Raw genomic sequence first — 13493 nt, 5'->3', positions numbered from 1 at the left:
AGTACCTGTTGCCTACAACTAACTGATTCCTATGTCAGCAAAGTACTTGGTTGCAAACAGCAGAAATGGACTCTGCCCACTTAAGCTGGAAAAGAGTTTACTGGAAATGTGACATCTCACAGATTCAGTGGGAAAGCTTGAGAAATGGGTTCAGAAAGCAGGCAGGAATGCAGGGAGTCTGGGCAGCAACACCCAGTCCTTGTGCCCAGGAACAAGAGTGTTGGGACGTGGCCAGGCACGGCCCTTAGTGGACTACCACTGAGTGAGCCGTGCATGCTGGTCTCTCCTTCCAGATTCCAGGTTTGGGGCGGTGCGGTTAGACTGCCCAGGCCTTGGTCACGTGGCTCTGCTGTGCCTGTCGGAGCATGGGGAGAGATGTCTGCCTCATCAGCCTTCTGAGTAGAAAAGTGAAGTCTGTGGTCCCGCTGCCCTCCGCTACCTCACAACAGAAGTGTTTACTCGCTGCTGAAAGCATTCTCCAAGTCAGTCTCCAGATTCTGTAATGGGATACTCCATCATTAAAAAACGTTTGCGCAGGGGTCGGCACTGTGGCTTAGCGGTTAAGTGCGCGCGCTCCGCTACTGGTGGCCCGGGTTGGGATCCCCTGCGCGCACCGACGCACTGCTTCTCCGGCCACAGGCCATGCTGCGGCTGCGTCCCACATATAGCAACTAGAAGGATGTGCAACTGTGACATACAACTATCTACTGGGGCTTTGGGGAAAACAAAAAAAGGAGGAGGATTGGCAATAGATGTTAGCTCAGAGCCGGTCTTCCTCAGCAAAAAGAGGAGGATTAGCACGGATGTTAGCTCAGGGCTGATCTTCCTCACCAAAAAAAAAAAGTTTGAGCACACCCCAATATATGTGTATTTACTCATAAATGATATATATGTATACAGCTATATATAAATAAAACATCCTAGCCCAGCATTTTAAAAGAATGAGATAAAAAATAAATAGGAATATACATTTTAGGATTTCTTTCCACACGCTGACACAGGCATGGCGCCGCTCGCTGTGTCCTCGGCCTGCAGTGAGCTGTCGTGCAGTGACGTGTGCCTGCACGCCCAGGTGTGGCCGTCATCATCTCTGCCTGCTCCTCCCAGTGGCTGGGCGCATCCACTGGGGACTCAGGGCAAAGGAGACACGAGCCATGAGCCATAAGCCGCAAGGAGCCAGAAAACTCGAGGCTGCTTAGAGCAGCCCCTCCGCCCCTCACCCCCCGCTGACAGGCTGTGCGGCTCAGGGAGAACAGGGCTCTTTGGAAGCCACTGAGATCTGGGGCCTTGGGGACTGCGTAACAGAGACAACTGTACTTGGTTATCGTAAACAAGGAAGAGTGGACCAGGGTCAAAATACTCTGATCAAAGCAGTTTGGTGGACTTCTTCACGTAGGAGCTAAAACATTACATGTGGCTCTAAATCATTCAAAGGTGATTACCTTCTTCTGATGCCAAATACCACTGGATATTTTATTTTTATATTTTGGGTTTACATATGCAAGTGCTGAAGTGCAACACTGACATCATACAGAAATAAAGCAATTACTACAAATCAAGCATTAGGAACGGCAGAGGCCTCAAGGCACTTAATTTCAAGAGTGTTGTTAGATACCAGCTTGGTCAGACCCCGGCTGTGTCTAAATAACCGGGCAGGTGGGGGGAGCTGGGGAAGACCGTGGGCTGGAACCACCCCGGCAGGCCCACCCGGTGCCAATCAGGACTGCGTGTAAACAGGCCAGTGAATCAGATTACCGAGAAAGCACGGGAGTAATTTTACTGTTATGAGCAATCCCAACTGATCCACTAGAGGCGGAGCAACTGAAACTCAAGTTTTTATCCATCCTTCACTTATGTCAACTGATTAAACTCATGAATTTGAAATTTCTTTTCCTAAACTAAAGACTAAAATGGGTTGTCAGCTTTTAAAATATAGTTAGGTTTTCTCTGTACAACTGCTAAGGGTTTATTTCACTGGAGAACATATTTCACTATAGTACTGAACCCCAAACTTGCACGATCCGTCCAAAATTAAGGTAAACTTCCCCCCAGAATTATATAATTTTTCCTGACTATGAATTCAACATTCAAGAATTTTCTTTTGATAGCGAGAGCGGCAGAGAGGACAAGCATGGAAAGGAGAGCCGTCCCCCAGGGAGAACTCCTCCAGGGCAAGGAGACACGTGTGGTGGAAGGTGTGTGAGCAGGACAGGAGCACGGCCTCCCGGGAGGGCGGGCTGCACGGCCCCGAGGGGGCGCTGCCCACGGAGAGCGGCGTGAGGCAGATGGGACACTCGTGGGTCTCCCGGCGCAGAGCCTGCAACAGAAGGAGACGCGGGTGTGTCATGCCGGTTCTTAGCTTCATCATAAGAGGAAGTCTCCTAAATGTAAGTGAGAACTATATACCAAGAGACAGGATCTTCTAAAAACGAAGAAGCTTCATTCTGTGTTAAAACACTGATTGTGTCTATATTGTTACTCTTGTGAGAAATGGAAAGCGCTAGTAACCCACCTGTGATAAGCAATTTTAAAACAAAAATACTTTATAAAATGCTGAACATTAATATAGAATTCCTTTTAATTAAGCAATAAAGAGTAGTCTTTTTCAAAATACTTGACTACGTAGCTGTAAACTTCCTTATAAATGTCCCTGTTTTTACCATTTTCTAAGTAAGTCTTTCCACTGTGGGAGCGGAGTCACCCTTTCCTCCAGGGCTGCTGCAGACGCAGCGGGAGGGCAGGCTAGGACTTGCAGCAAACCCTCAGGAAGGTAACACGTGGGGCAGTCTTTTCCCTTTGGTGTTTTCATTGTTCACAAAATGGCACAAAACAGCAGAATTTCAAACTGAAGGGCCGTGGCACTCCCCCGGAGTGGATGATGGAGGTGCAGGGTCCCCCCACGGGTGCAGGCACAGCCAGGGCAGAAAGCATGGGCAGTACGCCCAACATGTCCCTCAGCTCCCCTCCAACGTCACTCAGACTCCTGGTGGCCACGCTGCTGCCAGCTGTTGCCGAGGCAGCCCGTCGAAGCCTACCTGTGCCTGGATTTTCTCCCAGTCCTCCTCCGCGAGCTCGTGGCCACACTTCTCCTCCAGCTGCCGTAGAACACTTCGGTTTATGGCCAAGCAGTGGTCGATCTCTGAAAAGAGCTCTTCGATGTCCGTGCGGTAGGAGCACAGCATCCGGTGACTGATCTCTGTGAACTGAGGACAGGGAGGGGCAGGTTACAGGCTGAGTGTGGGATTCTTGGTGTAGGTGGAAGGGGAGCACCTTCTGAGTCCTCACTACCTTTTCTACTCAATTTCCTCAAGTCTTGGCCTTTGAAGAATACTTTTTGGGGAAACAGACATATGGCTATTAATAACTCCAAGTCCAGACACTTTATGCACAGAGATTCCCACAAAGGTTCACCTGGTTGTAAGCCGTGGTTGTTAACAAGGAATTAAAATTAAAAGTTGAGAGGAGAAAGGAATTAGGGTTTTCCACAATTAGTCACATTGTCATCCTGCTCTGGCACTATTTACTCTAATCTTTAAGGATTGTTGCTGACGATGCTGCAACGTCCTAGTGCTACTGCCAGGCGTTTTGTCACTAGAGCTGGCTCACGTCCCTCTGCTTGCCGGCCATCTTCCCGCTGTGGGTACAGATTATGAATTCTCCTTTTGGTGTGACCATAAAAAAAAAAGGAAATCCAAGAGAAAGATTATCACCTTCTTTTAAATCAATTATTCATTCTGCGTTTCTCACTGAACTCTAAAATCATTATTTGAAAACTCCCATTGCCTAAGGACCTTAACAGTGTCTTTCCATGAGCTGAGGGGATCAATTTATGGACAGCTGTGTCCCCCTTGCTACAGAGCAAATCTTTAGGACTTAAAATTCTGTTTTCACTGCTAGCATAAATATGGAGGCAGCACATTACATTTTATCTAAAACTTTTTAAAAGTTTGCTTTCGAAGTATTGCCTTAAATATAGTCTCTAATGTTCCTCAAGCTCAGTTCTTTTAATAAAATACAATCTTTTTGATACAAAATGATTCAGGAAAGCACAATGATCTTACAACAAGTGGTTGACCAGGAGGTCCTCGGTTGTGGTGGCGTGGCGTGCTATCGCCTCCTGATAGCCACGAGCTGGAATTGCTAGGACGACGCAAAGTCACTCCTGACACTGCTGCTGCGATGCGTGCGTTTGCAGTGCAAACTGGCTCAGAGGTGATTAGTGAGATGGAACACACCTGGATGACTGGAAGTCACACGGGCTCACAGGGGACTTCCTCAGCACGTTCTTTTTGCACCGTTAAGTGGTAATAGCTGCTGAGCGCCAAGCAGCATAACCTGCAATCCTTCAGCCTCCCCTCCTCCTCACATCCCTGGCCTCCCCTCCTCCTCACATCCCTGGTCTCCCCTCCTCACATCCCCAGTCTCCTCTCCTCACATCCCGTCTCCCCTCCTTCTTGCATCCTCAGTCACCCCTCCTCCTCACATCCTCAGTCTCCCCTCCTCACATCCCCAGTCTCCCCTCCTCACATCCCCAGTCTCCCCTCCTTGCATCCTCAGTCTCCCCTCCTCGCATCCTCAGTCTCCCCTCCTCTTCACATCCCCAGTCTCCCCTCCTCCTCACATCCTCTGTCTCCCCTCCTCCTCACATCCTCTGTCTCCTCTCCTCCTCAGTCTGACATGTGCTGTCATTTGGAAATATTTACTATGTGGTTGCTCTGATCTCTGCGAATTTTATTCTCCAAAATTAGGAATCCTCCACCCTTTTGTATATGCCCTTTGTCAAGATGCCATCACTCCTTTTCTAAAAAGGGACAGTCCTGTAGTTATTGGTTTATTAGAAATTTAACATGTCTTAAACTTTAGTAGGATTTTTATTAAGATAGTTATTGTTTCGGTACGGTTGCACAGGTTTTAGATGGTTTTCCCATAAGTCCCGCATGATTTTTTAGGAACATACACCTCAGCAGAAATGCCTAGATAGGTAGGCGATATTGTGATGACAAAGGGCTTCAAGAGTCCAGGAGTCAGTCTCCTTCCATGGGCGGGGAAGGAAGAATCGCTTTATCCATTTCAATTGAGTTGTGAGATCTGGATTATCACAGTAGGAGGAAGGGCATCGCTGTTGACAGAATCTTAGGAGAAAAGACTGGAAACATCTGGGGCAAGGGTGGGGGCAGAGTGAATGGTTTTTATTAAAGAGTTTTGAGGGTAGGACTGTATTTTATTTTATTATTTTCCCCTCCCTAATCTTCTCAAAGTGCTGTATGATATACTTAAAAAAAACTGGTTTAGTATAATTGTATTAGAACTTTCTAGCTTACGAGCCACTCTGGATCAGCATTGTCCAACAGGAATGTAAGAGCCACATCTGTAATCTTAAAACTTGTAGGAGCCACATTAAAAATGTTTTTAAAAAGATGAAATTAATTTTAATATTTTATTTAACCCAACATATCCAAAATATTATCATTTCAAACTGTATCAACTGAATAAACCATTAGTGAGATATTTTACATTCTTTTTTTCCTGTTAAGGCTGTGTATCGTGCACGTCTAGCCGTCTCAGTCCAGACCGCCTCCCTTCAGGGACTCGGCAGCTCCCTGTACCGGACAGCACGGCCTCATGGCTCCGGAAGACATGCACTGGAAGGAACCGGATCACTGCAGAGTGACCACAGCATCTGAGGCACCGAGGGGTAGCTGACCCAGGGGCACACCAACAGCTCCTTGGTTCAACGTCTGAAGACTGACAGAATGGCTTGGAATCATCTGCTGGGTAAAGGATCGTGACAGCGGGGGCTGTAGCTTCTTGCTTGTCCTTTCCCAGCACAAAGCCGTCTACGGAAGTTGGTATCTCATCCAGAAACCACATTTGCCACCCCCCTGTCTAGGTGGGGCCACGTGACATAGCCCTTCCAAATGCAAATGGAGTCTCCAGGCTGGACACACAGGTCTCTGAGGCTCAGGGGATGGCAGAGCAAAAAGATGGAGGGGCCAGCGCCTGCATCCCACTGGGGGGCATGCTGCCCTTGGGGGTCAGACCAAAGCTTCGGGGGTTTATCAGTTCCAGCAGTTAGAAGTATCCTGATTCAGTGATTACATTTCATGGAATTGGGCTGGATGAAATGAACTAAGCCCATCAGAATCTCAAAGACATTTATTTATTTATTTATTTTTTATTTTTTATAATTTTATTTATTTATTTCTTCCCCCAAAGCCCCAGTAGATAGTTGTATGTCATAGCTGCACATCCTTCCATTTGCTGTATGTGGGACGCGGTCCCAATATGGCCGGAGAAGCAGCGCGTTGGTGCGCGCCCGGGATCCGAACCCGGGCCGCCAGCAGCAGAGCGCGCGCACTTAACCGCCAAGCCACGGGACCGGCCCATCAAAGACATTTAGATGTGTGATATGGGAACATACATTCTAGATGGTGTAGGACTTTCCAGCTTTCAAATATTCCAGTCCATTGGACATCCCACGTGTGGGTTTTTTAAATAAATGTGGAGCAACCTGCAACCTGGCAGAATGCAGTGTTCAAGTCCCCTCCAGAAGCTTAGTTCTCTAACGTCAGACTTCAGAAGGTGCCTTTATGGACGTGGTGTTCCCTTCCAATTCTCTTCCCTCCCAGAAGAAGATGCGGAGATGGTGCAGGGAGGGAGCATCGGCCGTGGTGAGTGAGCCCTGGCCCAGCCTTCGTCCTGGGTGTTACAGGATGAGGGCAGGATTTCAGGGAAGGGCCCCTGTGATGTGGCCCAGATGGCGGATGGTTGGGGGTTTGAATCCAGGCACCTGTGTTTTGGAGTTTTGTTAGCAATTGTGTTTCAGCCATCCTTGGAGGCCTGGAGGAAGATGCTTTTCTGCTTGTGAATCAAATTCTGTTTCACGCTGACTCTAATTATAATTGCCCGGCAGCTGTATCTTCATTTATGGTCTTCAACTGACAGTGTTTCCTAGGGCTCTGATTGTGTCATCTGTTTGTTTCTCAGCCTTTCAAATATCTGAAAATCTCTCAATTATTGAAAGTAGAAGAGTTCCCTATACTTTATAAAAGGAAGAATCACTTGGAAATATATACAACTGCCTTCCAATTAATGTTTTATAATCAAGTTTTTTGTAAATTGGGTTTTCTTGAATTGTGAGATATTTCCCATATATACCTGAAAGGTAAGATCTTTACTTTTCCTCCAAAATTACACCTCAGAAAAAAAGAAGTCACATTCTATTTCAGACCTTATAAAGTATTTTAGGTCATGAGGCCTGTTCTCAAACTCATTCTGAACAGAAGTGCTGTCTGGAGAAGAGGCGTTAGTGTGACATGGTCACAGTCAGCATGATCTGGGCGCTTGTTCTCAAGTGCGCCCGGACCAGCAGCATCAGCATCCCCTGGGCGCTGGTCAGAAACGCAGAGTCTCAGGCCGGCCCAGACCTGCTGGGCCAGAACCTGGGGTGGGGGTGGGGCGGCATCTGTGTTCTAACAGCCCCCAGGGGATTTGATGGTTATCATGGAAGTTATCTCATTAATTTTTAGGAGTCAAGGTCATGTAACACAGCTAGTCAACATTCCCGGAGGCATAACCCCCTGGCTCCCAGTGCTGTCACTGGGAGCTTTCACTGGTCACAGGCGAGAGCAACAGCGTAAATGTGGAGACCACAAATGTGTATCTACTCTTACATAGGTGTTTCTATTATAGAATCACATGTGTGTGAGACACACATCTCTGTATCCTCCTTCTCACAGACACACGCCCAGGATGACTGACCGAATCCCAGCCGTCCTGACCTTACCCGAGTGAGTTCTCGTGGCCTGAGAGCAACACCTCCGACAGAAATAGAGTGGATGCGCACACTGTGCGCGGTGACTCCCAGGTGGCCCTTGTGAGGTCAGTCCTGCTGTCACCTGCTTCAGCAGTGCTGTTGGCACACACTTGCCTTGTTTCCTTTATTTCTGTAAATTCGGGGGGCTGGAGTGCTTTAGTTGATACTGATAACACCCTGCGCTGTCTTTCAAGGGTTTCCACTCCATCTTTGAATCTCTCAGGGGCTCAGTCCGTGCACCCACGTGGCAGGCACTTAATAAATACTTGCTGAAAACACGGACTTGCCAGTTTTGCAAATACGACAAGTAAATCTGGGGAGGGTGGATCTTAATGTTTAATACGCCACTCTTAATGCTAATTAGTGTAATGTAGCAAAAAACCAAATAGATGCTTTGGATATGTTATACTATGTGAGAATCACAAACTAGCTCTGTACTCAGATGTTTGATTCTGCAAAAGATACCTAGTACAGAAGAAACAAATGCTGTTTTAGTCATATTCCACAAGTTTTGATATGTATTTTGCTATTAATTCAGTTCAAAATATTTTCTAATTTCCATTATAATTTCTTCTTTGACTAATGAATGGGTTGCTTAATTTCCAAAGACGTGAGATATTTCTAGTTATTTGAAAAAATTTTTTTTCTACCTTAGGTACACTGTGGTCAGAGAACATGCTCTACGTATTTTAAATTCCTTAAATGACGACGGCAATGTTTGTGGTCAGTTCTGAGGTGACGTGTTTGTACCTGAAAGAGCGAGGGGTGTGCTGCATGGCGGGTGTGCTGTTCGTCGTCGTGTCCCCAGCCGTCTGCTGTGGGAGCTACTTTGTCTGATATCAGTACCCGGCCTTTTCTGTATCGAGTTTTCTTGGTAAATACATATTCACACACACTTTATTCTTAGGTTTTCACGCCTAAGAATCTCTTCTAAGCAACGTATAACTGCACTTTGTTTTTACCGGCACACCACGTTGTACGGCCGTGTCAGGGCCAGTGCACGGCGAACTGTGCGGCCATCCTGTTCTGTCTGCTGCTTGCCAGCCATGGGTTTGTTTTTATCTCTGCTCTTGGTTTCAACTGAAATGTTCTATCTCTATTTTTCTCTTTACTACTTTGAAGATCAAAACTCCATTTCTATTCTCTTAGTTGTTGCCCTAGAAAGGCGTGCTGACATCATCAAGGTCTACAGTCAGTCAGAGTCGCCATCCTCTCACCACACAAGGCTCTTCCAGCACTTCCACCCATCTGCTTCTCCTGACTTGTGACTTAAGCCACCGCCCCTTCTCTCTCTCTCTGTCTGTCTCTCGTTTGACCTCGTAAGACGTTACAATCCTGGTGTTGCCGTGTCAGCGTAGGTCAGATTCACCCACATTTTCACACTTTCCTTCACTTCCCTCCTCCCCACATCGCGGACTTGGCTCGCGGACATCACATGCTTTCTTCACGAGAGGCATCTTGTAGAGTTCCCTTTGAGGAGGCATTTGAGCGGCACGCTCCAGGTTCCTGTCTGAAATTGCCTTTCGTTTGCCTCTGTTCGTGACTGAATGTCACTGGTGTCTGGAATTCTGGACGGACGGTTCCTGTCTCTTCCATGCCCGTCTTCTGGCTTCTCTGCTCCTTCTGAGACATCAGGGGCTCAGTGCCGCCCCTGCACGGCATCCTCCTCTGCTCTGCCTGCCCTGAGATCTCTGCCTTTATGTCCTGCAGCTTCACTAGATGTGACTTGTTCTTTTAAAAAAATCTTATTGGGGTTCCTTGGGCTTCTTAAGTCTGTATCTCCTTCCGCTCTGGAAAATTCTTAGCCTTTCTGCTTCAGGCTACTGCCTCTGCCCCCATGTTGTCTTCTGTCTGAATTCCAGTTAGTGGACAGAACCCCTCCTGTCCTTTCCTGGGCACATCACTGCCCCGGAGCCATGTCCACTGAAATGCTGAGGGAGACGGAGACGGAAGCCCTCCCAGCAGCGAGCCCGGGGGGCAGGACGTGCTCGCACCGAGATGCGAGTCACAGCGGAGCCAGGGTTCTTGAGTGTTTCCGTGGTTCTGGTGAGAATGAAATACACGTGTGTCCAAGGCAGAAACGCGAACAGTGTGATTCTGGTGATTCTACATGCGAATTAAACGTTCTTACATTTGCACTTAAAACTGGCATCATACAGTATAAAATTCATGCTGAGAATTTAAATTTTTTTCTTTACTTGGAACAACATTAAATAACAAATAAAAAACACCATGACAATATGGGGGTGGGGAGAGAGAGAGAGAGAGGGAGGCCACGGAAGCAAGTGTTATATTTCAATGCCCTCCGTGGCCCTTCCCCCTGGTTCTGAACAAGGATCCGAGCTGTCGCTGTGCACAGTGACCCCCTGCTCCCCTCCTGCCCAGGGAGATACCCTGCTGCTCTCACCTCATCCAGAGGTGGCCCTGCAGCTGCTCGCACCCCCGTGCCCATGCTCCCTCTGCCTGAACCTGCGGCGCACAGACCCACTGGACCCGCTCACCCTGTCTGGGACGGCGCCTGGCAGAGCTGTGGGCCCTCCCGTCCCCTCCCCTCCCTTCCCTCCTCACCACTGTGGAGGAAGAACCCACACTGGGATCCAGTGATGCCCTCTGCAGCGTCCAGCAGTCACCCCCGGGATTCATGCGGGTCAGTCTCAGCAGCATCTATCACAACTAATCACTCCCTCTCCCTGGAAACTCGCTGTCCTTTGGCTTCCAAGACACGCTGCCCCCTCGACCCTCCTCTGTCTCACCAGCCACTCCAGCTCCTGGACTGAACTTTGCCAGGCCCCCATCTCTCGAGTCCTCCCCTTCTGGTGGTCTCCCGAGCTGCCAGGCTTGGACGCTCTGCAGACTGAGTCTCTGATACTCTTTCCAGGACTGCACCCCTCCTCTCCCGAGCGCCAGTCTTGTCTGGCGACTGCCAGCAAACACCTTCTCTGGCAGATCTAACAGGCTCTCAAACTTCTCACATGCAACAGAAGCCGAGACTTTCTTCTCGGACCTGCCCTTGCTGGTCTGTTCTGCTTCTGGACTGAGTACAGCTGCAGAGGCCTAAAGCCTAGGAGCCAAGCTCGAGTCCTCGCTCTTCCTCAAACACCAAACCTGATTCATCCGGTGGGCCTGTCGCTCAGCAGCTCCACAGCGGCCGCCAGGGGGCCACCGGCACGGCGCCAGCCCTCACTACTGGGAATGGCCTCGTCATGGTCCAACTTCCAGTGTGCCCCCACTCCGATCTGCAAAGCTCTTCCCCAGCTGCAGAGCAGACCCTGCTGTGTCTCCTGCTCAGAGCTCCGGGTGGCCCCATGACACTGGGGGAGCGCCTGCGCCCCCTGGCCTGGCCACGCTGGCCTCTGTCCCTCACACCCGTCCAACGTGCTCCAGCTCCGGCCCCCCCATGCAGGTGTCCCTCACTTCGGTCTCTGTCGGAGTGTCGGCTCCTCCCTCTCCTCCTGCTTTAAAACGCCTTCTCCCACTTGCTTCCCCTTCATCTCTCCATATTTTTCTTCATGACGCTTAATACTTGTTGAAATTTATAGCATTTTTAACAAAACATCGTATTTATTGTCTCTCCCCGCTGTGGGAGGGCAGTGCGCCGCCAGCAGATGATGATGCCCGAGGCCCCGTGGGGACCGGGAGGGAAGGGGCAGCGGCCGCGCGCACACACGGCCAGGGAGGCAGCTGGAAAACGGCAGTTCCTCACCTAGAACCACATTCTGCCAAGTGCAGAAGTGCGGTGCCGGTCCCCAGAAGTGGTGCAGGCGTGCTTTTAGTGCTGCTACCCACAGTTAAACTTAATTTATATTTTCATATCCACTCAGCCTGCCTAACAGACATAATACCATGTTCACACGTGTTAACAAATCACACTTTCTTCCTTAGCTGAAATTAAAAGCATTTTATAAATAAGAGAAACAATTCCCTTTACATGTAATGGTGGTTAAAGATAATTAAAATGCAATTCATTCAATCTAAGCTCAATAATTTTAACTTTAGTTTACCATTTAGTTTTTGCACAGGGAATGATGAAAAGGACTGAAAGGGTTCCTAGAGGAGCCAGGTGGCAGTAGTTTGGGAACCGATGAGCTACTGTGTGCCGGGCACTGTGCTCGCCCGGGGCCAGTAAGGAGCACGTGTTGTTCCTTTAACAGGGCTCCCCACTCGGCAGAAAGGCAGGGCAGGAAGAGGAGAGGACCGCACCAGGCTGGGGGGCTCAGAGGCGCAGGGGACTCAGGAGGGGGAGGGAACCAGGTGAAGGGTGACCTGTGGCAGGATGTGCATCTGCCAGTCTCGGAGCCCAGGCTGCCCCCAGCCTCGCTCTGACGCCCACGTCGCCTCTCACTCACACTGCCTTCTCCAAACACTTCCTCCCCCACCTCTCACTTGATCCCAGCCTTCCCATCCTGAGCCCTCTGGAGGCTGAGGTCCCTGGGCCTCAAACCAGCCTTTCCTCTCACTACTTTTCTGTGCAAATCTTCTGGTCTGGCCAAACTCATTTACTCAGTCCCAAGAATGACTGTCATGCTTTCCCATTTCCGTGACTTCACTGCAGAATGAGCACCAAAGACTCTGCGAGCGTGCGGTGTCCCTGGGTGGGAAGTGAGTTCTCTGAACCCACACAGAGCATGTCTGGCCCCTTCATTTGACACTTATCACCAGCTGGATGCTGAGATCTTTTTCCCATGTGTATTTCTTATCTCCTCAAAATGAATTCCTGAGGTTTAGGGAAGCACCTGGTTCATCTTGGAAAGGCCCTTAGCATTCAATAAAAAATTGTGACTTTAAGTTTGCAGTAGATTAGAAATGAGGACACCTATACGCCCCACGGTACATATTCTCAAGGAGTAAAGTACACGTTCCTTTTTGGGGGCTAAAGAAGCAAGCACAATGCCTGTGTGGAATGATCATGAAGTTACTCCAGTGTCCAGATTCAGTAAAGCACCGGCGTTTAGCTTCCATCATCACACTGACATTAGCTTGTTAATAACATACTGAAGTCCTTCAGGATGTATTTATGGTGAGTTTCCAGGAGTGAGCTGCTGTGACGGCCTTTATTCTTGCAGCTTCAAGTATTGCAAAGTCAGCAAGGGTGATGTCTTAACAAGCTAAACATGTATTGACCACTACTGTGGCCAATTCAAAGCACTGTCCTAAGTGTAGCTCTTCTTAAATATTTAAATGTCAAATTCTTATGTGTTTAGCGTCCTTCTTCCTTTATTTACTCCCTCAGTGTTATATGGTCAGATGCCCTTAGAAATTGAAAGGGCAAGAACCGGCAAAAACAAAAAAAGAATAGTTTTTAAACTAGTGAGGAATATTATTAATTCTACAGAAACAGAAAAAATACATAAAATTTTCCATTTTAAAGGGAATGAATGTCTTTATATATTTTTCCTTTTAAGTCTCATATTTCAGATATTTAATAAATTAAGTAATTAAGAGTTCAGATTATTGCTATGTAAAGCAATTACTGGTCATTTACAAGTAACATACTGGCTAAACATTAAAAAAAAGTCCTAACAAAAGTACCCAGGTGAACTTTGTCTGCCCAAGAGGCCTCTCCAAGTGATCCATCTTGATGTCAGCAAATTGCTTACTAATGTGTTGACTTATGGCCACCCTCAAAAGCAAAATGAAAAGCCTGGAATTTACAGCATATCAATGAATCAGTTGATAA

At 48.2% G+C, this 13493-nt stretch overlaps 1 protein-coding gene across 10 annotated transcripts in view; it reads right to left on the bottom strand.

Moving 5' to 3' along the window:
* Nucleotides 1–852: 852 nt before the first annotated feature.
* RNF32 (ring finger protein 32) overlaps nt 853–13493 on the bottom strand; it is a 39127-nt gene continuing 26486 nt past the window's right edge. For 9 of the 10 annotated variants that reach the window (XM_058534062.1, XM_058534046.1, XM_058534079.1 and 6 more), the window contains 3 exons: nt 4062–4235; nt 3036–3203; nt 853–2317 (listed from right to left, as the gene is read on the bottom strand). In XM_058534062.1, the coding sequence (XP_058390045.1) occupies nt 2081–2317; nt 3036–3203; nt 4062–4235 (579 nt within the window). In that variant the 3' untranslated portion in view covers nt 853–2080. The remainder of the gene's footprint in view (nt 2318–3035; nt 3204–4061; nt 4236–13493) is intronic. The other variant, XM_058534088.1, reaches the window with a different exon arrangement.

This window comes from Diceros bicornis, chromosome 3 (assembly GCF_020826845.1).
Source record: "Diceros bicornis minor isolate mBicDic1 chromosome 3, mDicBic1.mat.cur, whole genome shotgun sequence".
Classification (NCBI taxonomy): Eukaryota; Metazoa; Chordata; class Mammalia; order Perissodactyla; family Rhinocerotidae; genus Diceros; species Diceros bicornis.
This window is presented reverse-complemented; position numbering and strand designations above follow the sequence as displayed.